Source organism: Ixodes scapularis, unplaced genomic scaffold, assembly GCF_016920785.2.
Source record: "Ixodes scapularis isolate PalLabHiFi unplaced genomic scaffold, ASM1692078v2 PGA_scaffold4__175_contigs__length_147842914, whole genome shotgun sequence".
Taxonomy (NCBI): Eukaryota; Metazoa; Arthropoda; class Arachnida; order Ixodida; family Ixodidae; genus Ixodes; species Ixodes scapularis.
The window spans coordinates 141462145-141485193 of NW_024609879.1; the positions used below are offsets into that span (position 1 = coordinate 141462145).

General features: G+C 46.9%; 1 protein-coding gene across 1 annotated transcript; it reads right to left on the bottom strand.

Annotated features, from left to right (window-relative positions):
* Positions 1–8479: 8479 nt before the first annotated feature.
* LOC115324235 (nicotinamide N-methyltransferase) lies at positions 8480–15166 on the bottom strand. The gene is made up of 3 exons (XM_040214737.3): positions 15037–15166; positions 11032–11242; positions 8480–8935 (listed from the first exon to the last, which is right to left on the bottom strand). The coding sequence occupies exons 1-3, from the start codon at positions 15164–15166 to the stop codon at positions 8503–8505; spliced, it is 774 nt and encodes a 257-aa protein (XP_040070671.1). The 3' UTR covers positions 8480–8502.
* Between the last annotated feature and the right edge of the window lie 7883 nt (positions 15167–23049).

Below are 23049 nucleotides of genomic sequence, written 5' to 3' on the forward strand. Positions count from 1 at the left end.
GGTGCTGCGGTTCCAACAATACAACGACGATGACGTTATTATTTTTTTTACAGTCTCTTAGGTGCCCGTTTCCGGCTTTAGCGGCGTCGCCGTCGCCGTCGGCGAAACCGCGCGGTGCATTATGGGACGCGTGGCGTCACTGATGACGTCATCAGGGACGATGCCGATGACGTCACGCCTAACGTTACTGATGACGTAATGACGATGACATCATCGTGATAACGTCATTGTCGTCGTCACGTGACCTCACAGGGGTCACGTGGCCCCCGTGAGGTTACGCGACACCGGTGACGTCACGTGGCCCCCGCAAGGTCACGTGACCCCGCTGGCGTAACGTGACCCTCGTGAGGCGACGGCGACGCCGCTCGGAGGGAGGAGTAGCAGACAGGATGAGGTCGTGAGGGGGAGGAAGGAGGGGTATACCTTCCCTTCAGTACCCTTCCCTTCTCCTCCTCAAGAACTGCGCTCTAACGGCTTTCATTTTTTTGTCGATTTTTGTTGAGAGGTAAAGTTTCGTGCTTTAACCTGACAAGAAAAATAAACCGATGAAAAAGTTGAGGACAATGTAACCTTTTTCAAAAGCGCGCACGCCATCTAGCAGCTGCTACATTAGTTATCTAAGTCCGACATTGTTTGATCGCGTACTCTGAGCATATTGGGAACGAGGGTCTTGTCAGCGTTCGGAGAGAACTCGAAAAACAAAAGAACAAAAAAATCTTAATTTTTTTTTTTTTTGTTTAAAGCTTCCGGGTCCGCTTCCATCTGCGATAATCTATATCTGTTACAGAAAGTTCGTTTGACAACAAAGATGTGCACTGAGTTGCCAACCTCCTCAGTCGTTTCTTCCCCGAATTTGATCGGCAAATTCCCTAGATCTCCCTAGCTCTTCAGAAGATGTGTTCAGTTACGTCAATATTGAGAATATCCTTATGGGCTAGCTTAAGGGGTAACTGCAAAGAAAAAAAAGTGTAATCTTAAACAGCCTAGTTGGGACAAGCATGTCACAGAACAAATGTTCCGCGAAAAACAATTGTTTACATTTTTTTTTGTGCGAGACTACTTTTAGTTTGCGGCTTTTTCGTCCGTTTTAAATGGCACGCCACAAAGTTGGTATCATACGTCACGGAGTAGCTGCTATACGTCACGGAGTCACGTCTAACAGCCACTCCGCGCGCGTAGAAAGAGCGGGAGTTTGAAATGTGGAGAAATTGTGACTCCGACTAAATTACGTCCAGTGGCGTAAATATTGCTAAAAAAATGTTTGTTTTTTTCGCGGAAGATTTGTTTTGTGACATGCTTGTCCCAATAAGACTGTTTAAAAACACTTCTTTTTTTGTTTTTTGCAGTTACCCTTTAAAGGGGCACTGACACCCCAAAGGTCGTACTCTTTTTTATTGTCTAAAACGATGCAAGTTGAAGTCATAGACACGCAAAAAAAAAAACGCATCGGGAAAAAAATTTCTCCGCGCGGGCGCGCGCCTTTTTATTTTTGGGCGTTTATATTTCCCGCGCTTACCTCCTTGCTTCTTTTGATCGGTGAAGTCAAAAATCAGGAAATTTAGAAGCTTTGTAGGCGACATTTCTATAACATTTAATAACGGCAATCGTAAAACATGTTTTTTAACGCAATGACGAACGCACTACGGCCTTTCTTTTTGAAATACCAAAAATCAGATTTCGGTGTGATGTCGCTTCCTGGATTTGTGTTCTCCCTCGGAAAACTTGGCGGCGCTCGAGCAGAGGCTTATCGCCGAGTCGGGGAAGAAACCGGTTTTCCCCGCGCCGGCACCCTTCTATCCCGCTCCTCACCTTTTCCTCGCTTCGGGTCGCGGTAGCAACGGCGCTTTGCTTCACAGCGTGGCGCGGAGGTCCGAAAGAAAGTCGAGTCGCAGGAGACCGCAAAATTTGACTCACTGCGCTGGCGCGGATCGCGCGGGAACTTCAAATTCGGCATTTGGAAATTGTTTTTTTAGTTCACAAATACTGAATTCCCAAGTTTCGAATTTTGAGGGTAATGTCCCGGCATCATTTTCAATCGGTTCGGATAATAAAATAAATTACAATTTTGATGTGTCAGTGCCCCTTTAAGAATAGATTCCCTTAGTTGGGTGGACATTTAAGTGCTAAATTTGCGTCGCTAAAACCTTTCTAGATAATTAAACGTTGTTACTTTGGCATTGTGTGGCCCCGTAAAATCGTTGTTGTTACCATTGTAGATAATGTCTGGCCCCGACAATATACAAAGAAGCCTTTTCCCCCCCTGCAGTCGGCCGGAACGAGGAAGAAAAAGGGAAGGAACGTGTCTCTAAAGCCCTCTGAAGCCCATTAAAAAACAATCCCTAGATTCGAACAAATTTCTCTTTGCCCCTAGACGACGATGGAAATCCCTAGATCCAGGGAACATCCCTAAGGTTGGCAGCATTGTGTGCACTGAAGCAACTCTGCTGTCAGAAATCCTTAAAGCGTGTGCTGGTCCTGCACTTCGACCTTGATTCACTCAACGTCATCGTCGTACGTGATTCGGTCAATTCGGCTTCACGGTGTCTTCACCTTTTCAAATATTGCGAAAGTCAGGTCCACGGAAGGGCTTTCGTGCGCTTCGAGCGTTGGTCGAAGCTGTGCCGGGCACTCTTCGCTTCCAAAGATCCCAGAGAAGTTGACCCCGAGAATAGAAGTTTCGTCAATCATCACCAACTTCATTCAACGCGGTCGCCTACTCCCTCAGAAAGGACCATTGAACCCGCGAAGCCCCTGTTGTCTGCTAGCAAGGCAAAACCGGCTGTAAAACTTTATTGTGACCTTTTGTGATCGCTTTGTGGTACTGGGACGATAGAAAAAGTCTTAATGACTAGATATTGAAAAGACAGTATGCGTACAAACAATGATTTACTTTTAGAGCTCAGCTCTTAGACGCCCGTTACCGGCTTGAACGGCATCCCCGTCGCCATCGGCGTAACCGCGCATTGCATTATGGGATGTTTCACATAATAACGTCACACGTGACGTGACGTATGACGTCACGAGGGTCCCAAGTGACGTCACGAAGGTCACTTGTGAAGGTCACGACGAAGCTCACAACCTTCACAGTGAAGGTCACGACCTTCACGAGGCCTTCACGAGTCCCGTCACAAGGGAGGAGAGTGGGAGGAGGAGAATAATGTGCAACCTGCCTTATGATTTCCATACAGGCAGTTTGTTTAAAAGATTTAGCTTATTAAAAATGTATAGTCTTTATGAATACAGATTGACCCAGAGCTCAAAATTAGAAAAAAAAATGAAACATAATAAATCGTTGTCAACCCTGGCGGCCATGACACCAAATCAACATGGTCATTTAACTAGACACATGGAATATTGGAAGGTTGTCTAGTGTTCTACTAACTATGGTAGGCCAACGTTGCAATACAGCATACCAAAACTGTTACATTTCCTTAAAAAAATTAAGTTTGCATTGACACTATGTCCTTTAAGTCTTTGCGTTCTTTTTATCTGTAGCAGTGATTTATCTCCGCCCACTCAATGGATTTTTTAAATTCGTTTAGGCTACATAAAATGCACTCATTTTTTTTCTGATTCCTCGTTTGCACGGACTGTGCATGCAACTGTTTAGGTGATTAATAGCTGTCTTGTAATTTCGTGCGCTTTTTTTTTACTTTAATGCCATTGTTTGGAGGTTTTTACCCTTCGCTCCACCATGCTTCATGGAAATAAACTATTATTATCAAAGGAGAAGGGGAAAATGAGAGGGCACGGAGGAGGAGGAGGGGCATACCCTCCTCTCCGTACCCCCCCTCCTCCTTCTCAAGAGCTGTGCTCTGATTCGGCAATACAGGGAATTGTAAACGTCTTTCATTTTCCAGCAGACAATTTCTAACCTTACGTAGAGCGCCTATGCATTTTTCCATTAGAACGGCCCTAGCAGCTGTTTGTTTGGAGCGGAGAGCTATGTTGTGACGTCAACACTTACGGGGTGAATTGGGCGAGCTGGAAAACGTAATACATGATTAAAAACAGCTCAAACGACGAAGACGAAGCGAAGAAACAAAGACGTCATAACGTAGTGTGCCCAACACTATGTAGTGCTACAATTTAGGTTCCCTTCTCCGTTAGTTGAAAAAGATTCATCTTGGCGGGGCTATTCATTCAGTTCTGGCTGGGCGTGGTAAAATACTTAGGCAACCTGGCGAACTAACTCCCAAATCCTGAGTTACTGATTTGTAACCATCAAAGAGGTTTCTCTTGTATATAAACTTAGGTTTTCTAAGTTAAAAACGAAGCTTCGGTTTGAAGCAATCTGTGTCGCTGTCCATTATTTTTACTGGTCTATAGACGCTATAGACGCTTTGTGTCTATAGCGTCTATAGGTGGTGGCTATAGAAGCTTTAAACACGCGCCAAATTGAACCGCCATTGCCAACCTTCTCCTGTCTGACCGAGATTCCGAGCCACTGAAGCGAGCATTGACGAGCCTCTACAAAGGTCTATGCAAGGGAGGACACAGTAGCACCTAAAGAGGCTATAACTTGTCCTACTGTGGCAATGATGAAGTAAAGCAAACGGAATAAGAGGAAACAAAAACTAAAAGTCGGTAATGGTGGAGCCCGTGCGTAACCACCTAAAAGCGTCTATATATTTTTTTCACTTTATATTTAAATAAAAATAAACAGAGTTACCCAGCTATTCAGTTGGCCGGCAACAGTCGAAGACCCGTTCAACGCACCGTAGCTTTAGCAAAACACGATGTAGCCACCCGGAGTATCAACTCTTCAGGACACTCCGATCGCTGCGTTCGATGGTGCAGAAGTATAACTCAACGTATCAGCTCTACTTACCGGGAGAGCTGACGTCTTCTCTGTATCGCTACCAGATGTTGTTTCTGGTCGTTTGAACTCGCTACAAAAACACATCCGGGAATCGTAATTTATGACCTCCTTTGACCCCACTTTTTTTTTATCCCGCATCCTGCATCCGTTCCAGCGGTGCTTGACATCACGTGACTTGGTTACGACAACTGTGACGATGGATCGTCCTTAAACGTTGCCAAGGGCGTACGGACACGTGGTCAAGGTCGCGTTGGCGACAAAGTACTTGTAAGGCCAGGGCCGGATTATCCAATGTCAAATGGGAACTCAAATGTCTCGGACACCCACGCGAAAGCAGTTGTTTCTCGACAGGCACCAAAAGATGGTTGTAACCTCGTCCCCCTAGAGCGACAAACACCGGTTTTTGTCCGGCGACACCACAAAGTTCCGTGTCGCCGATGCTGTCCTACTGCATCGACCAACACCCGCGACAATCACCGCGACATGCGACGACAAACTATGGACAACGGACGAATTCTTGTCTGTCGTTAGACTTGAAGCGCAGGAAGCAGTCCCACTGAGGAGCGTCTCTCGGAGGCAGACTTATCCTCCTCGCCCGCTTGTGCCTTGTGTTGCCTCCCTTCCCACCTAGGGAGCCTTCATGTGCGCGCACATGAAGGCACTCTATTCCCACCATTCGACCCTTCCTCCCGAAAGGAGAAGCCCTTGGCTTTTCGTTCCGGGAGGAAGCGTCCCAAGGAAGCGTCCCAAACTTCTTGAGAGCGAAGTTTCCTTGTCCCCGTGTTCTGCAAATCTGCGTCGTGTCCGCCAAGTGGGACGGCGGGCTCCGACAAACAGGCTGTCTGTCGGTGTCGTCTATCGCTCGTTGTCGTGTGTCGCTGTCGTTTGTTGCTGTCTGTCGCCCTAGTGCGACGCGGCTATTGCGGTGCTCAAAGTCTGCCCGCCGAGCACAGAAATCTACTTCATGTATGTCAGCGATGGACATACCCACAGAGTGACAGAATACACGCAGAACTTCACTCTGTATGTCAGAGGCCGTCGAGCTGTTTTCACGGCTTTGTTCTACCAGGCCATTCCGTTATAAAATGGTAAATCAACATTAAATTGAGTTGAGTTGAATGGATATAACTGTATGATACTATATGCTGAGCGCAAGTTCGTCTGCTTCTTGCTCAGGGATTGAGGGAACGTCAAAAAGCCAAGTTTCGATTGGCTCGGATTGGAAGGATAGTGGGTAGACCTCAATAGAGAGTTTTAGTAGATCGTTCCCATGACTCCGATAACGATACCCGATACTCCGCCACCACCTCCCTTGCGCATGCATAGTATCGTTATCGGGACTATCGGAGGTATCGGAACGATCTACTAAAACTCTCTAATGTTAGCTGCCTTGATGTCTACCTATTATCCTTCCAATCGAGCCAATCAGAGCTCGGCGTTCTGACGTCACCGCAACCCCGGCGCAGGAAGCAGACACACTTGCGCTCCGCATAGCTAGTCGCAGACAGTATAGAAATCGCAAGGCGTGCTGCCCTACTAGAGAGTTTTAGTAGATCGTTCCCATGACTCCGATAACGATATCCCGATACTCCGCCACCGCCTCCCTTGCGCATGCATAGTATCGTTATCGGGGCTATCGGAGGTATCGGAACGATCTACTAAAACTCTCCATTGTCTGGCCCGAGGTGGTGCACGCATAAGGTAAAATAACAACCAATATATTTGTTTCGTTCAAAAAAGAGCAAAAAAAAAATAGACCACCTGTTTCAATCTACGGCGCCATTTCTCCGGGCGACGCAGACGGTGCTCGTGCTGACCAAAGCATGGATCGTGGCCGGTAGGCGCAGGGCTGCGGAGGCCACGGGCGGGCTTAGTTCCCCCCAATAGACCGATCTCACCAAGCGTTCTGCGCATGCGTGACGCCGCCATAACTTTAGTTCACAGGAGTCGGGCTGCAGTGCACGAGGGGGCTTGTGCCGTCTGGTGCTCCTCACGCGCAGAGCTCCAGCGAGGTTGTCGCACGTGCAGAAAAACTAAAGTTCCCTAGATGCATTGCGGCAGCGCTGGCGTAGTCAAACTGGCTGGTGAGAACGGTCTACAGTTTGAAAAACCGGACACAAATGCACCACAAAAAGGATTGCTCTAAGTTTCAGATTGAAGGAAAATACATTTATACGTTAATGGCAGATACGAAGATCTTTCATATCCAAGGGCATTGGAGCGGAAGTGCTGCGGGAGTGGAGCCGAGGGAAACGAATAGGACCTAAAGAATCCACAAAAAAACATTTTCACAATGCCCGACCAAAAGGCTCAGAAGAAGGACTTTCGTTTGTATATATCTTAATTGTTTATTTCTGTTTTTGTGTGTGTTCATCGTGGTGATTTCGGCGCACAATATAATTTGGAACAATATTGGGCGCAAATCCCTTTTTGTCGTCAAGTGCTCCATTTTGCCCCACGGGACAAAACGGGCCATTAAATGTCAGTCATAAAAAACACATCTCTTGACGGCAAATAACCCGCTTAATGCCGTTCATCGGAGTTTCAACGTAGCGACACTAAATGCAGCTACGCTTCACCGGAACGATATTACAGCCATCTTGGTGCTTGAAATCACTGTGGCTCTGATCTGAAGTAAGCCTCGTTTGAAATCGCACGAGAAAACGGCTTTCCCACCTCCAGAAATGTGAAAAACAGTTCGCGACAGAGACAGAACGATATCGCTTGCGGCTTCTTGACGCCAACACTAAACTCCTGGCACTCGTATTTTTAAAGAGCAACGACCACCAACTGCACCCGCTCAGGACTCGTCACACAAAATGGCGTCGCCCACAAGAAACTCGGAGCATCGAGTGCCGATACTCTGAGTCTGAAAGCCGCGGCCTCACTCCTCGTGCATCACACGGAAGACCCGCGGAGTTCTCTGCAGAGACGATGACAGAGTTTTCCGCGGAGACGCCTGAAGCATATATAGCTCGACGTATTGTTCCTTCATTCGTAGGCATGTTCGAACATGTCTGAATGCAGTTATTGTATTAGAGGACCGCCATATATGGATGAAGCTCGCCTCGGACAGTGTCTTCAAACTGGCTTTTGTGTGATGCACCGTGACAGCGACTTGAGCGATATTTTGTTCTTAACATCGACTGTGCCCATTGTAGAAACGGTTAAGTTCGTCTTCTGTGGTGTCGAGAGTAGAAACTAGAGCCACTAAATATATGCAACGCTTTTGAACGATGATACGTTAGTCACCCTTGCGCTTAAAATCATTGTTGCCTGTAATTTAATACTTTAACTAAAATCACACACACACACACACAAAAGAACTCTTTTGAGTCCTCCAGAGATGTTAAAACAAGCTTCGACAGAGAAAATATTGGTTTTATTCCAAGTCCAGAAGCAGCCGTACGCGAGTTGGGGCCCTAATCGGGACACCTGGCGAAAACGTCGGCGAGAAATCTGGCCGCCGTGATTGGCCGACTCCGCACTTGACCTTGGTCAAGCTTGGAGGAGAGGAAACCACCTCTCAGGACAATCAGAGAGCTAGCCTGGGGTGTTTAACGCCATCGCTATTGTATTGCACTTGCGAAACTTCCCATCATCAGATGAGAGACTGACTTCTGGCTGGAAAAACAAAAATACAGCACAATTCCCCTCCTTTATATTCTCGTCACGGCTTTTTAAAGCTTTTCGGCTAGGACGACAAACGCGAAGTCCCATCTTTTCTGACTCTCAGATGAGACCGGGTTGTCAAGTGAGCTCCAGCGTTTGATCTCAAGCCCCGACCTGCTCAGTGCATCCTCCACCATGGCTTTAGAAAGGCAAACTTCGGGGAAGGTAACGTCGCCAACAGTGTAGTCTGTCGATCCGGCAATGCCGCACAGTATCAGGTGCCCTCTCTTGCGGATCAGGCTTGAGACGTTACGAGTGGCCCTTTGATAGCTGGTTTCGTCTTGACTTGCAGACTGGAGGCACAGGCTCGATAGGACGACATCGAAGGCTTCCCTGTGTCCTTCTGGAAGGACACTCGGGTTCAGCACGTCGCAGGAAATCACTTTCTTGACGGCCGCACGCGTCCTTTCTTCGATGTCCTCGACTCCTATTTTCGCGTCCCTGCGTCAAAGGGTTGGTGTTTTTAGCACGATGCCTGGAACGAGTTCTCGACTGGCGTGTTTACCTTCCTATACCACCCGTGCATCTAAAGCGCTTCTAAAGGAACAACCAATTGCGTCGCAGGGGCCTGTGTGTCATGCTATCGGATGTCTCCACAATGGCGGTTGGTTGTAAACAAAAAAAAAAATGTTGTCTAGAAAGCCGATCGGAAACAAGGATCGCTGTAAGCGCGGCGTCCCAACTACATTCTGCTTTTGATTTCTATCGACTCTCTGGAAATAGAGCAACCTGCAGAAAAAGGGGAATCTTCCGCAATCCCTCTGCTGCTGTAACACCGTCAGGATCGCGACGGGCGAGAGCATGACACTTTGTTTCATATCATCAGGCGGAGATCTAGGAACTACGTTTGTGGACCCGTTCAAAACACCAGTCAGAGACGCACGCCAGGCACTGTAGAGTTATGCCCGAGTTCCACTAGAGCGACAAACAGAACCAAACGAAGTCGACAAGCCTAAAAAATATGCAACGTGCTCGCGATGGAACCTTTGGCAGTCGTTTCGTTGTTCGGTGGTCGTGAAGTAAGCACTAGTCATTGCAAGCCTGCCAAAAATATATCCTCACGAGCCTGATGCTCATGTTTGAGCGTAGTACATAGCCTCCTTTATTCTACAAAGCCTGTCAAATTGCGAACGACTCGTGTTAGAGGCTTGTCGCTGTCGTTTGTTTCTGTTTATCGCTCGAGTGGGACTCGGGCATAACTAAAACTAATCCGTGACACGTTCGTAGTTTTTCAGTATATATACTGAACGGATAGAGCAGCGGCACTCCCACAGTCCTAGGAATGCCTGCGCGTGGAGAGAACATGCTGTCCAGCGCTCGGAACCCCAAAAAAAGTGCGCTGTCACACATTTTCAGGGCTCTACACGCCTCGCAACACAAGGGTTCTCCGAAGTGAGAGATTGCCATGATTGGGACGCGATCCACAGCCCAACGAAGGCGCGGTAGCCCCAAATAAACGATTATTGTCATGACTCGACACTCACCCACTGCTATGAAACACATTTTCTGGCGAGTTCTGACTATCTTATCATCACACCGATGAGATTGAGACATTGGCTGATAGCAACGCTGACGAACGAATTAGAAAGTAGATTTCGAACATTGTAAGCCATGCCTAGCGTTTCAAAAGCTTTCAGTCGCCCATACGTTTCTATGAAATTCGTATGGGGCTATATATTGTGGTCAATAAAGCGTGACCAGATAAGGATGTTTCTAACACATAATTTGACGTGAAGAAAGTACTCACTGTCAGGGACAATATTAAAGGTACTCGATTCCCCGCTTGCTCATTGTTTCGTTGTAAATCGCGTTTACGAGTCGAGGTTTTTTTTTTTTTAATTTTATACGCCTCGCCATTGACTGGACGTGCTCTCAGACGGCGCCGACTGGACCACCGCGTGCGCGCACCAGCTTGTGAAGAGGCTCCACGGTCACACGGGATGTCACTTTTAGCAGTGGAGAATGGCAAGAGAATGATCGTGCTTAGGAGCGATATGAGACTCCTTACCTTGCTCCACTAATTTAAAATTTAAATTTATTATACCGTTTAAAGGCTTAATCTTAGTGTTTGCTTTTTATTCGAAATTAAAATATTTCACTAAATGGTGCAAGCAGCCGCCCGGTTAAAGGGGTTCAGCCATATCCATCTATCGATCGTGCTTTGCTACAGAAAGCTATGTCCTCGCACGAAGGCAGACGATAATTTCATTTTCAGAGGTCGCTGAAAGCTTAGTACCAGGACGCCTTTGAAACACCAATCATCGGAATTTATTCCGTTCAGCCAAGGAGGAAAGCGAGCGCCGAGCAGTTACAGGCTGGAGGGATGACCGATCTCACTGGTAAAAATGAAATAAAGACGACGATAAGCGCGGGCGGGTAACTGGCGCGTGGAGCCCATTTTGCTACTTGATTAGAATAATGAAACAATTTTTATGTAAATTGATAAGGTACGCCCTAGTTCAAAAAAACTAGAGACAAAGGAATCTCCATGTCAAGGGTCAACTGTTTATGAACAAATTCGTGAAAACCCTTCTCACTTGTATCCTTCCAAGATGGCCAATGGTTCGCTCATGAAGGACAAGTCCATGGCATCCGGTGCCTTCTCAACCCACTTCTCTACTTCCTCTATGTTTCTTGGTACCAGGTCACTGAGGACAATGCTACGGATCTTTCTCGTCGCCGGAAAGATGTTGGCAACCGTGGGCCCACAGCCAACTTCCAGAAGCGTTCGCCAGGACTCGGACACCGCTGTACAAAGAAGACGGGTGCCATCATAATCAAAGCCGCTGATTATTTTAGAGGGACCGTGCAACGGTATTTACTCGGAATGTTTCTCATTTTACGCAAGCTTAGTGGCACTATATAGGGGGACCCAAGTATACTCGAACGCAACCTCACTGGCCAAGAATCTTATTTGTCGCTACTTAATTTTAAGTATAAAACAGGACTTTTTTTTTATCTTACGCTTGCGAAAACTGGATGACGAAGCGGTTGGGATGGCATCCTTAGCGCTGTTAACAATGCGATCCCCATGATTTTCTTATCAAACTTTGCGATTGCCGCGGTGACGATATTTGAACGCGGCCGATGCAGTGAACTGCGTGAGATTTCGATTTGGGCTCGTAATAATCAATGCCTTGACATGCATTCAGGACTCGTGCCCGCTGACTGTGTGAAAGAATCGGCAAACTCAGCCCGCGCCCAGTGCTTTGCCAACCACAGCGCGTGACTATGATAAACATAAATTTATAAATTGAAATAATGAATTGTAAAATAAAATGATAAAGTTAAAATTATAAAGAATAATTAAACTGTAAAATGTAAATTAATAAAGTAATATATAGTAGAGTAAACAATATTGCATATGATACACAAGTTCAACATTTAGACCTGATCAACAAACTCGAAGCATTTAGTATAATGCCTTTGAGTGCTTTATTTAAATATATAGCCATAACAACAAATTACTTCTCCAGAACAGAATACAAACATCCGGTACAGAAACGGCCTCTCAGAAATATAGACAGATATCCTTTGCCAAGGATACATACGCATTACGGAAAAAGAATGAGAAGTTTTAATGTTCCTTATATTATCAGTGAGATACCAGAACTCATTAGTCTAGCACTCTTTTAAAGAAGTTAAAAAACAAATTCATAACAGTGTTTGCAAAATAAAATGTAAACATTTTTATATACTTTGATGTTCTCTTTCATAAATCACTTCACCTTATATGTGTCGCCTAAATCTGTTGTATTGCGAGGCAGAATTGTTTTGCTCTAAACGCTTACGGTTAAAAGTTGTCGTTTTATTGTTTGGTTGTGATAAAAAGAGAACGTTCCTGTTTTTTTCGGCGGGCGTGATTTTTTGTATATCAACTGTTTGGTTCTGATAATAAAAGAAACAAAGTATCCTTTTTTTGTTGCTTTAATATGTATATTTCCAAAATGAGTCAACCTGTCATTGGTAATCATGTCGTATTACACCTGAGACTGCGGTGGAAGAAATCGGAAGAACTTTCAGTAGAAGGAACAGACACAGAGAACGTCTCAAAGACGTTCTCTGTGTCTGTTCCTTCTACTGAAAGTTCTTCCGATTTCTTCCACCGCAGTCTCAGGTGTAATACGACATGATTAGCTACTACCAGCTCGCCTGCACTCTCACCGTCTTTTCACTGTCATTGGTGTATTGTTATTTTGTTTCTTTTTCAACGGAAATGGCAGCGTTGTTTAGATTACTATTCGCGGCTGCGGGGCCACGTCGTACAAGCCTGTAGGCTTAAGCTTTGACGGACCCGATTTTCTGTATTGCTAAAAAGTATAAAAATTATTAATATTATTATTAGTAGTAGTATTTTTATTATTGGCGGCATATAGTATCATATAATATGATCGGCTGCAGATCACGCGGCCGCTTGTTCGGGCTGTTAGTTCAGGTGGTGAAGTTGAACGCTTCACGTTTCTACCGACTTTTGTTCTGCAACTTTTATTTCGCAGAAAAAAAAACAAAAAAACTGACGTGTGTTTAATTGGTGATGAATGTCGAAGTATAATCTTAGGTGGTATTTACCGAGAGTGCAAAAACAGTTGTCCTTCAAGTTCTCGAAGGTTTATTAAAAGGGGCGAACGTGACGCAAAATAAAAAGATGACTACCTTTCTTGCTACGCGAAACAATGCGCGAGGCTGGGCTGATATTTTACGATCGCTCCGCATGCAGCGCGCGAAAATTGGAGAATGGAACGTTTGAAAGCGAAATCAATAAACCGAGGCTCACCGAGTGTTTGGCGTAGGCGTGACGCCGCCATAACTTTAGTTCAATGGGAGGCCGGCGGCATGTTCTCGAGACGCCTCGTGCCGTGTCATGCTCGGCACGCGCAGTGCTTTAGCGAGGTTGTCCCACGTGCTAAAAGGCTAAAGTTCCCACGATGCATTGCGGCAGCGGTGGCGTAGCGAAACTGGCTGGTGATATCGGTCTATTGTCATGTCGTACCGTTAGGACATTACCGAGAGCGTGCCAACACCCTCTCTGTTCCAACTCGTATATGACGGCAAGGGTTCAAGAGCCTGACCTCTCCCTCGTGTTTTTCAGTGCCTTCCCTTGCCTCGTAGCCTCACTGTAGCTTTTTCATCATAGCGTGACTTTATACTTCATTTGCACATCTAGGCTTACAGAAAAGAAGTTTAGGTAACAGCGTTGCAACATGCGGGCTAAAAGTCAAACATGAACCATCTGTTCTAATGTGTCTCCCTGGAGCTCCTTGACATGTTTTTGAACTTCTTGTTTTCTATGACGAAGCACTAATTTTGACGTTTTTCTGCCTTGCTCGACAAAAAAGTTGCCGATTCGCGTTGGGCGTCGTGCGTTTAGCCCGAACGAGGAATATCCGTCTTTTTGGCCGCAACTGCGGAGGTGTCATAGAGACTATTAATAGTCTATTGCAGGCTGCAAATAGCGAGCAAGCTCCTCCTGCCAAGCCCTAAACTTTCTCCAGATTAATGGAGCGAAGGCTGAAGAGGAGGCGAACGGAGAGGAGGAAACCACCAATTACGGCAAGGAGAGAACTTTGTGGGCGGGCTTGTCCTGCTAGTCCGAGCGTGCAACGGACCCTAACCTGATGAAATATGTATACTCGTCCGGAATATTAACTTTGCACTAACATTGTTCTCGTCCTAGTGAAATGTGAAGAATTGTCAATGTTGCGTTCGAGCTAAGTGGGCCTAGAGCACTATATAGCTCCTTCGGAGCAGAGTAGCGCAATCTAGAACGCCGTCTCTCGGCGACTAGCGGCGAACGCCCGGAGGTTCCAACTGCGGTCAGAAATGCATGGAGAATTTGAGAAAATCGTTGTTTCTTCAGTATTGTGGGGATGTACGGAATGGCAATCGTTTTTGACATAATAATGGAACATTTTAGAATAATTTGCGCTAAGTTTTGTTTCACGCAAGGACGAAACTTTTTTTTTAAAAATCGCCTGAGCAGCATCATGCAGCAGACGACACGGCGACGGCACACCATTCACGTGACCCACTCCGGCCAACCCGAAAAGCCCATCTCCGCAGCGAGCAAAAATCGTCTGCTTCAAACGCCATTGCCTTGGAGATTGCTTTCTCAAAACTTTCACACGCATCCGATATTATTAAAACTTTGATAAAGTGTTAAGTGCTTTACTAACTTCACGACAGACTAGTTTTGAAAAGCGTGAACTCGCCGTTCATTTTTTAATCAGCCGTGTTGTGTCGATCTCCATGTATTCTCCCATAGGGCGGGCCGCCTCCTGGAACCCTGAGTACCACGTGACTCGCGCCGAGCCGCTCTGTCGGCCATGTTGTCGGCAAAACACGGGGTTCAAAGGATTGCGCTACTCTGCTCCGCAGGAGCTATATAGTGCTCTAAGTGGGCCGTGCCTTGAAAGTTTGCTGTGCATGAAACAAATGCCACATACAATTACATAAACGTTTTAAACTTGTACTGCTCCGATAAACCTATCATTGGAGCCAACCGATTTCTGATAGGGGAGTAAACTCGACATCTGCGTACTTACGAGAAGCAAAGATAGAATGAAGCTCCCTCTGGTAGAATGAGCGGACACCAGTGCGACCTCCTAGCTTCTTCACGGAAACTCGAGGCAGGAAGTCTCGGACGTACCGTTCTCTGATTTCCTCGTTGCTCATGGTGCCTCTGGTCCCGTCGAAATAACGTTTAGCGGTCAATTCCTGTTTCAACCTGAAACGCAAACGGATCAATAGAACAGTTGCAACAACAACAAAAAAGAGCAAAAAGAAAGAAAAAAATATCGGCGAACGTTTTGAAACAGTTTTTGCTTCTAGACGCGCAGTTCCTTTGTATTGTGGAAAGTGAAACCGAGCAGCGCCACCGCAGCAGTGTGTTGATGTCTACACGAACCAACGAGGTAGAGGGGCTTAGAGCGATAAACCGGGGTTCCGGTCTGCACTCGAAAGTGACCCCCATAAGGCGGCTGTCATTGTACGCAAAGTTGACCACTCGTCACATGACCAAACCAAATACGTGACGTCACAGGAAAGATGGCAGCTACCATGCAGTGCCTGGCCCCAGCTGGGCCGGAGCTTGTTGGATGCTTTGTTGGTTGTCGTTCGTCTCGGCGAGTTGATTTCAGACGCGGAAGCCCTTATATGAGGCCGGCTGAAAACGACTCCAGAGTTCAGCGTGGCGTATGACGTAGGTATAACGTAAAAATACGAAGGAACGGTGTGCATTTCGCTGGTGACCGGCGGGGATATTGCCAGGAAAGAGACAATCGGCCCTACGTTGCTCGGACCTCTGATTGATTCGGATACCATTAGGATGAATTTCAAGGCGACGTTCCTGTGCTCTCGTTGACCATCGGAATCTTCGAGGTCTGCCGTGAAGCGTGTGCCATGTATCTGGATGCACAGTTTAGCTACGGAAATTACGTGAGTCGTGCTTGGCAGTGTGCAATCGTGGTGCCGTTTCGTTCAAATAACCGAAGGCTCACTTTGGTTGTGCGGTGAACCGGAGAGCTGCCTTGAAGCTGGTAGTCCCCGTGCCGTGCCAAATGATGCTGTGCTGCTTCCCAAATTGTTCCGGTGTAGACGTGCACTTTCACTTTCACGGAGCACAGGTGTTGCAGTTGGTATTGATTCCGCTGGTCTGTCGCACGTTTCGTCGATACAAAAGTTTCATCAACACTCGTTACGCGAATTGCAAGCTGTATGGACATTTCATCGCGCGTGTAACCGAGCCAGTCCACCCGTTCACGCCGCTTTGCGACAACAGTCTGCAGCGGCTCATTACCAGAAAAGTGATCCCACATCCATTTCAGTTCAGCTCGTCCACAGCAGTCGCCAAACCCCGAAGGAGACGATTCATTCGGACAGAATGCCAGTATAAAGCAGTGCAGCTTCTTTAGTAATCAGGATAGACTCTCTTCTGTCTGTTTTGTTATATTGTCACGGATGCTTGCTCCAGTCCTATTTTCTATCAATATTTACTATTCTGAAAAGTTGCAGGTCATGCTCACCTGTCATTGTATGTCCTGGTGGAGGTGCTGCGCACCTTACTTATAGCCCTTCACTTTGTGTGGACCCTGGTGGCTCCTCAGCCGAGTTGCCCGATAACAAGACACGGGTGGCAGGTTATCCCGCGTCTTAAACCCCCGGCGAGCCGGGAACCAAGTCCTATCCCGAGCCCGGCAGAAAAACCGCAAGACGAGTGAGTACCACAAGGGCGGACCTCGGAAACAGACAACGAAGAACCTGAAATCCGAGCCAGTCGCTGCTATACCAGCAATAACCATTGGAATTTGGTCTTTTGCCAGAAAAACCAAAGCTGACTAAGCCAACAATGACAAACCTGAGCAGACTGCGTCCGCTCCCGCCATCGTTTGCATGCCCGTCGCACCTCGCACTCCGGTGCCCTTTCACGCAAGGTGTATGAAGACGCCGAGGGCTGGATTGAAATATACGACCGTGTCGCTCGCCACAGTGGGTAGACAGACAACCAGCTCCTGCAGAACCTATACTTCTCATGGAAGAAACTGCCAGGCACTGGTTTGAGAACCACGCATCCTGCTTAACGTCGTGAAAAGTTTGCAAGATCGAGCTGAAGTGCACGTTCATCAACCAGCATTGATGAGAGAGTACCGAATTCCTTATTCTGTCCAGGACACGGCCCCAACGAGAGCATTGCCGCCTTCGTGGAGGATGTTTTGCGCCTGATCGAGCACCCATGCCAACCCTGATGCTGCAGAAGACTAAAAGCTAAGAATCCCATGTCCCTCATGTGAGGGACAACACCTTCGGCACCCTTATCCGCAACTACAGGACAAGTTACAACAGTCGAAGGGTTCATAATACCGAGGCTTCCAACATTGAATGCACACTGCAGGCCCAAGCCTGCCAATATCAACAGCTCCCCATCCTCTCGATACTCGAGTCGTCCAGCTGCAACTTCGACGCCAGCCTCCCAGGCTTCCGCGACATCATCCACAACGTTGTCGGGGAGGAGATCAGGAAGCTACTTCCTGCCATCAGTTGCCCGGCTTTTATTTTGACTGCCGAGATTGTTTCGGAACAAGTTCGACAGGCATTTCAACGGGATACTTCTTCGAGCGAAGCGGCATCTGACGAACCGAGGGCGACTTATGCCACAAAGTCACTAAGACCGCCACCAGCCACCCGTTACTATTCAATGCCAATTCAACGAGACAACCCACCGCCGAAGCATTCATACATGCCCGAGCTTGCTGCATTGATGCAGAAAACTACCAGGAAAATTTGCGGATTAGAAGCCAGCCCTGCAGCTTCAGTGCGTCAGATATCAGTGGCCGCGCATGACGTATACGGTATGATTACAAGACGGCATCAATCGGTCAACGTTGTCACTCGACCAAACTGAACACCGATGTGCCAGGAGCGTCATCCGAGAACAAAGACCACAGGTACTACGACTGAACACCTGACACAAGACTGTCTCAGAAAGAACTCGTTATGAAACCATTTGCAAAGAACCAATAATTATGCAATTAAGTGGAAATAAACATATTTAATACACTAACCAAACAAACATATTTCCGCTCGTTTTTGCGCCTTCAAAGTCTATACACTAAGAATTGTGTTCACCGCGCGTGCTGGACCTTTTGAGGACACTCGCATCTCTGACCCCTCAATATTAATTAATGAGAGATACCAGACTGGCAGACTGGTTGCATTGGGCTGCACTCGTTCCAATTCTCCCGAACATGTGGCACATCCGAAAGCCAACTCCAGTGATGTGAAAATGTTATTTATTAATTTATTCCCTCCAGGGGCCTTTGTAGGCATTCCAAAGAGGATACTTAAAACTACACACATGATAATAACATTAAAGCACACTGCTGTAACTTGTTAATTGCAAAAACAAACACACCTCTGAGCATCTAGTTTAACAGTATGTGTTGATGCATTCTTTTATATCAGGAAACTTCCTATACATATGACACAATAGACCATTTGAAAACCCCATCAAGCCACACGACTGTCGCCATTTTTTTTCGGCGTAAAGCACACGAACGGGCCCCAGTTCACGTCGAACGCTAATGCAGAATTTGAGTCCAATAGGCGTTTAGCCGAGTTCACAGTGATGGCGGACATAACGCTCTTGTTGAACAAATTCCCAAAGTATGAAGGCCTTGGGCAATTAGAGTAGCAGCTGCTGTAATTCGTTCCATCACAATTTGGCAAACAGCAAAGGCTACAGTCTCGGTGAGTCAATATTCACGTTGGAGAGAGGCACATGACAACATATAAGAGTGCTCGTCAGCACAGATTTTTCACACACCTTCACTCCGTCTCTCTGATTGGCACGAGGGGGCTGTGGCCGTTGCCATTTTACAAGTTACGGTAATACGTAGCATAGGCAGCCCCATACTTTGAAAAAAAGTCTATTGAAAAGACCGAAAGGTCTTTTCAATAGACTTTTTTAAAATTTCAAAATCAATAGACTTTTTCAAAATAGTCAAAATTTTTCAGCAAGACTGCTCTTCGGACAAGGGATAAACACAAATATGAGTAATCTTGTCCAGGTAATTAAAACAAGTAAATAATTGATCGACTGATACAATGTACTCTTGATGAAAAAAAAAAAGCATTGCTGCAATAAATCCTACGAAAGAGAAAAATGTGCAGTTAAGCTATGCGTACACCAAAACGGTTGTTCTTATAGCAAGACGAATAGCTTTGAAGTAGGTGCCTGCAACGATTTAGTCATCCCCACACTCAATAAAACGCCATCCTCGCAGCTGAAAATAAGTGTGCACTTCGCACTCACAAAAAAAGGAAGAAAAGCGATCGAATGTAGAATCGTCGATTAGCACAAAAGGTTAAAGATTGCAGGAGCTTCCTCGCCAAAGGTTTCTATGGTTATTCGGTGACGCAGGGCTGAAGGCACTTCGCCCTGCGCAGGGCACTTCGCCTAGGCCCTAACGCGACGTGTACCTTTCGCTTCGATCCTCAGACGTTCAAACGAAGCTAGAAAAATGCGAATATTTTATGCTAGGAGTTATATCGTAAAATTGTTGACAAATACAAAACGTAAAGATCGCAGGAGCTTCCTCGCTAAAGTTGGCTGTGATTATGCAGTTACCTAGGGCCGAAACGAACTCCCCTAGGCCCTACGTCCGACGCATACACCTCGCGTGGATTCTAAGGCATTCCAACGTTTAAACAAAGCTAAGAGAATGCGAAGATTTTATGCCAAAAGCACTCAAAGTTCTATCGATCCTCGAACACGTCCGGGAATCCGAGCACCGGTACGGCGATACGGCTGATGCTGTCTCACAAGCGTTAGTATCAGGGACGGCGCCAAAGGGAGGCGAGGGGTGGCGGGCGCCTCCCCTAAAATTTGTCCTGCCACCCCAAAAATATGCCAGCCTTTACACCCTCCCCCCCCCCCCCCCCCCCCTCACCTTAATTTTCGCGCGCAGACCCGCATACGCTACATGGCTCGTCATTTTCCTTATTTCCTCGTCCCATGGAAATAGCATTGGCTTGAAGGATAGCCAGCCTAAAGGGGCCTCACACCGGACGTTTTCAACTTTTTCGTGCCGTCCACTTTATTTTCTTTCCGTACCCCGTGAAGAACGATGCATGAATATCGGTATGGCCTGCCGAAGCTAAGAAGCGTCGTCGACCACTCATTTTCTCTGTCGCCAACCAAAAAAAGACTTTCTGAAAGTAGCTTCACCCAAGTGATTACTCCGAGAGGCTTGAAATCCCATCTGCACTGCACCGTCGCTTCGTACCTGCCAGACAAAGGAACTCAAGGGCACTGTTCATGTTCTGACTGAGGAAATCTCCCAAAGTCCTGACACGCTCGGGCCGAATGCGGGTTCCCAAGGGGCGGCTTTGATGTGTCTAGGTCATCCTGCTTATTTCAAGTCTCTATGGGGTCCTTGAAGCAACTTTGGTGAGCCTGGCGGTTCGAGAACTGCCATGCTCCCATCATTAGTGACCCTGGGGCAGGCACGGAGTCCCTTCGATGGACGATCCCTCGAGGTTGGAGGAAAGCTGAAAGTGTTTCTGTATTGTGTGTGTGTGTGTGTGTGGGGGGGGGGGGGGGGGGGAGGAGAGAGAAAGAGAGAGAGGGGGGGAGAGAGGGAGGTAGGGAGGGACGGAGGAAAACAGTGGAAGTGCTGTGTTTTGACAGAGGGCTATCGAAACTGGAAGAAAGCTCTTCAGATGGAAGGAGGACTACGATGCCACTCCAACAGTGCGGCACGCAAGATGTCCCAAACATATCGGCTTCCTTCAAGGAGATGAAGAAAAGTGGCGCGGCTAAACAGTCGCCGTGTACCTTTGCCAGGCGTATTCAGCAAAGAAGGGAGAATCGTCACTACATCTGCATGATCGCTGACGTGCTCCGGTTTTAGGGGACTGCCTAAAGAGCAGATGATGAGTCACGACAAGCGTGAGCGTGCTTATTTAGTATTGCGGAATGTAAACATGCCTGAATATTTTGCAGGTGAAATGCTACATTAACCAGAGTTGTACATAGGCTGTAAAATAATGAAATAAACTGAGCTGATTTCTATTAAAAACTCCCTAAGTGCCAAGTTATCGTCCCTGGATGTTTGTTCTTTTAGTCGGATCGAAAGCTCATGCCTCCCCAAAAATGCCGTGCGCCTCCCTACTGCCCCCTCACTAAGAAAAGCCTGGCGCCGTCCCTGGTTAGTATCCAGATGATCAAGAGCGATCTTGCTAAAAAAGGGTATAAAGTTTGATTCCTTCATGTTTTCACATTATACCTGCGTCAGCAAGCACGAAAAAGCCCGAAGTCGTCGGAAAGCAGCTGCACATCACGGCTACCGCGCACCGAACAAACTCGCCTCCGCCTGCTCTGGGCGCCGCCATCTTACCGATGACGTCACGGTTCTTGTGAGGTCACGTGACGAGTGGTCAGATTTGCGTACAACATGGCGGCAACCGGCACGGTGCCGCTTCAGAGCTTCCGGTTTATCACTCTAAGTCCCTCTACCTCGTTGAGCTCTACGGAGAAAGGAAAAAGCTCTACGAATGTGGCGTACGTAGAGTGCCTTCATGTGCGCTTCGCATAGAGTGATGCCAACTGCCTGTTTCCCTTTCCCACACCCTCTTCCACCGCCATTTTTTTTCTCTCATTGTTTCCCCGTGCGCCGGAAAGTGGCCTTTGTGTCCATCGGTAATCCCATCCGAGGGGGAAAATGCTAATCCTCTCTCCGTGGGTTCCACAACGCTGCTCCGAACTTCTGAGATAAGGTGCTTGTTTCCGGGAGGGTTATAAGCCCCACGGATTATCGCCGAGGAACAAAATGGCTGCTGGTTTGTCGGCGAGTGGTATTACAAAGGGTGGCATCACGCTAGCAAAGCGCACATGAAGGCTCCCTAGGCGAAGCCCTATCAGGTGAGCTTCTACTACACAAAATGAGGGAGCCACAGTTCGTTCAAAGCTTCAGCGCAGGAGGCCTATGTTGGTATCGCCCACGCCGTAGCCTCGAGTGCGCTGTTGGTTGCTGCACCTCAGTTTGCCCGCTCGAGTCAGCCGATTTGCAAACTTTGCCGGACCGTTTAAGAAACATTTAAATAGAACTACCTCGCGATATTTGACCTGTAGTCTTCCCAGGTCATACTGAAGAGGACTGCATTGTTTCTTTCAAAAACAAAAACGAAGTGGAGTTGCTCTTTGAAGGTCAAACAAAATAGTATTTTTTTGGGTTAAAATAATTGCAAGAAAAGATAATCAATTGGATAGAGTTATCAAAAGATTATATTAAAAACGCTTAATTATTTTGTGAAATTTTGTCGTACTGAGGTTACTCAGCGCTCTTGTAGGATTCGACGAATAAACCATACCTACTTGGTGGGTTGGCTTCAACCTTGTCTCTATCGCTGCCGGATGTTTCTCTAACGGAACGCATAAACTCTACCAACTGCACAAACACGTACAGGAGCCCTTTTGCATCATCTCGTTCGAATCCACTTTATTTTTGTTTTTCTTTTTCTATCCTGCAACCTGCATCCATTCCTGCGGTGTTCAAAGTCACGGGACCGGGCGGCGCAGCTGTAGCCTTGGGTATTGCATCGCGCTCCGCGCGTCTGAGGGAGCGAAAGAGCAAGAAGAAGGGAGAAAACGCCAACCTGTTATCTCTGCTTCATCCTGTCCTTGTTTCTTAGGCGTTCAGTTCAGAGAGAAAGAATGACCGATGAGCGCAAAAAAGACAAATAGGGAAATTGAAAGGGAAGAATGGAGAGGACGGTAGCGGAGACATTCCCAACTCCTAAACGTCCTCGTGTGTCCTAACATCAGAAACCGAATTTTAAAAGTTAAAAAGACGTTTCGAATATGAGACGCGCACTTTCGTGCAAAAGTTGAAGTGGCTCAAACACGAAAAACAAAAACAAGCGTATTTACAATAACATTGTTATTTATTCTGGTGAAGGCCCAGCAGCCGTTGCATTCATCTTTGTGCACGAAACGGTGACTCGCAGGAAAAGTTAGAACACAGTGTTACCGCATTCATTTCAGAAATGTATGTACACCC